Source organism: Gadus macrocephalus, chromosome 11 (assembly GCF_031168955.1).
Source record: "Gadus macrocephalus chromosome 11, ASM3116895v1".
In the NCBI taxonomy this organism is placed as follows: domain Eukaryota; kingdom Metazoa; phylum Chordata; class Actinopteri; order Gadiformes; family Gadidae; genus Gadus; species Gadus macrocephalus.
In genome coordinates, this window is record NC_082392.1 from 10601512 (window position 1) to 10604011 (window position 2500).

Below are 2500 nucleotides of genomic sequence, written 5' to 3' on the forward strand. Positions count from 1 at the left end.
ACCAGTTAATATACACACACACACACACACACAATCTGTCATCTATCTTACCTTCTTATCCTATACACTGATGGAATCAGGCGTTTGAAACGGCCACCCTTGGTGCGTCAAGTCACGCAAAGTTTAAATAAACACTGAACAAACGGATTCATATTGATAGATAGATGGGATTCATAAAACCTTCTGGAATACCCCATGACGCCAGAGAGCGTGCTTACGTCTCCATTACTGTGTCTTCCAGGAGGAGGCCATTTATCGAAGCAGATTGCTCTTATTTATGTTCATTAAGAACCATTCCCTTAACTCGGGTTCCTTCAAGATTAATTAAAATCGCCCGGTATTCCTAACAGCTGTTGCATGCTGTCCATGATGTAATGTCATCATGTTATTGGTTATTTACTTTTATCAAAACATCCTCCTTTCATCTCCTATCCCTTTCCCCCACCTCTCCCTTCCCCTCTCCCCTCCTTTCCCCTCCCCGCTCCTCTCCCCTCCCCTCTCCTCTCCCCTTTCCTCCCTTCCCCTCTCCCCTCTCCTCTCACCTATACCCTTTTTCCCTCTCCCTCTCTCCTCCCCTTCCTCTCCCCTTTCCTCCCTTCCCCTCTCCCCTCCACTCTCCCCCCTTCCCCTCCCCCCTCTCCTCTCACCTCCACCCTCTTCCCTCTCCCCTCCCCCCCCCCCCCCCCCACCCCAGGGAGCTGAAGGGGGTGCTGGTGACCCTGAGTTCAGAGGGCCACCTGCAGTGCTCCTACCTGGGCACGGACCCGTCCTTCTTCTCCACGCCCAAGGTGGACGCCCGCGAGGTGGACTACGAGCAGCTGGACGCCGAGATGAAGACCCTGCAGAGGGTCATCAGAGAGGCCACGCGCACCCAGGGTATGACGCCCCAGAGCCCCGCTCAGAACCCAAGCTCAGGCTGGGACCGGGGCTGCTACAGGGCTGGAGACGTGCTGCGGGAATCTGTGGGTTCAAAACCTGAGTTGAGGTTGAACTGTTGATTTAGTCAAGCTTCTCAAGGTTCAAATTAACTTACGATATACAGTTTCTGACAACAAAAGAAGAATATATTTGTTAAGTTGTCATGACCATAATGTACAAGAAAAATGTACAGCCTTTTTAAATCCTTTTTTTGTTCATCATTGTATCGTCCTAGCATTGGTGGGGATCGCATGGATTCTGGTATTGGCACAGCTGTCAAAAACATTGTTTCTTCAGTAGAATTAAGCGTTTCCATGGTAACAGCATATTAGAGCTGCTGTATTGTTAAAGAAGGCATGAATAGGGAGGGATCCTTCAGGGTTAATTGGTTGGAGGTCCACTGTGGTGTGACCGCAGTCCCAATCAGGAGGAGGTTGAAGGCTTGGGTGGAGATGCAGTCCACCATATGACATGCACACTATTTTGTATCTAGGCCTGGTCTCTCTTCCAGCGGTGCTGGTCTGTTGGACGGGGAGCCCTTAGGGAAGGTGTGGTGCTGACACGCTGAGTAATGTTAGTCTTTGTTTGTCCTCAGACATCCTGCCCAAGGCTGACACCGAGGAGGCCGTGACCGTCACCGCTACTGTCTCATCCAGCATGGACACCCCCTCGGTACACACACACACACACACACATACACACACACACTCACACGCACTCGCACGCACTTACACACGTAAACACACAAACACACACAAACACCAGATGCACATGCACGCACACACATACTCAAAGACACGCATGCGCACACACAGAAACATTGACCCACACACACAAGTGCACACTCTGAGAGACACACACACACACACACACACACACACACATACACACACACACACACACACACACACACTGTGTATGAGCCTGTGAAACACATGCACTTTACACACACTCATTATCCACACAAAAATCACTCACCCGTTCACCCCACCACACCCCTGCAATACACAACTGCATCAACTGCAAGCACACACACTCACAGAGACCATTACGTCATGCTGTAAACACATATGCTCTCCCGAACAACTCTCAAACATGAAGTGAAACGTTGAGGCGCAGATCCAGCCTTACAGGCATGGTGGAGAGACAACCTCCAAGGTGGAGCCTCTGACCCGAGCCAGCTCAGATAGCATGAATCACCACCCCCACCCCTCACAAGAATCCCCTTATGTTCAAAAGCACAGACCCTGTGCGAGAGTCCTCATCTCTCCTCCGGCCCCATCCCCAATATCAGCACCGTTCCTCCCGACCTTTCACCCCCACCCCCCACCCCAACGTCGCCGGACATAAACCTGGGGGCAGAATGTCAACGGCAGAGGGATCTGAGGTGCCATGCTTTAGGGTTCTGATAGGGGGGAGAAAGAAAGAAGGAAAGGAACTCAGACGGACAGAAATGATTCCCTTTAAACTGCGTTAAGAAGTGATACAATAGAGCCAAATACATGGATTTAGGGCTGCTCGATCATGGGAAAAATCATAATCACGATCATTTTGTTCAATAAGGAAATCACGATTATTCAAA

The 2500-nt window shown here is 50.4% G+C and overlaps 1 protein-coding gene across 3 annotated transcripts in view; it reads left to right on the forward strand.

Moving 5' to 3' along the window:
* The window catches only part of bbs9 (Bardet-Biedl syndrome 9), an 80382-nt gene that overhangs the window by 25294 nt on the left and 52588 nt on the right, over positions 1–2500 (forward strand). For all 3 annotated transcript variants that reach the window (XM_060064331.1, XM_060064333.1, XM_060064332.1), the window contains exons 10-11: positions 695–876; positions 1514–1590. In XM_060064331.1, the coding sequence (XP_059920314.1) occupies positions 695–876; positions 1514–1590 (259 nt within the window). The remainder of the gene's footprint in view (positions 1–694; positions 877–1513; positions 1591–2500) is intronic.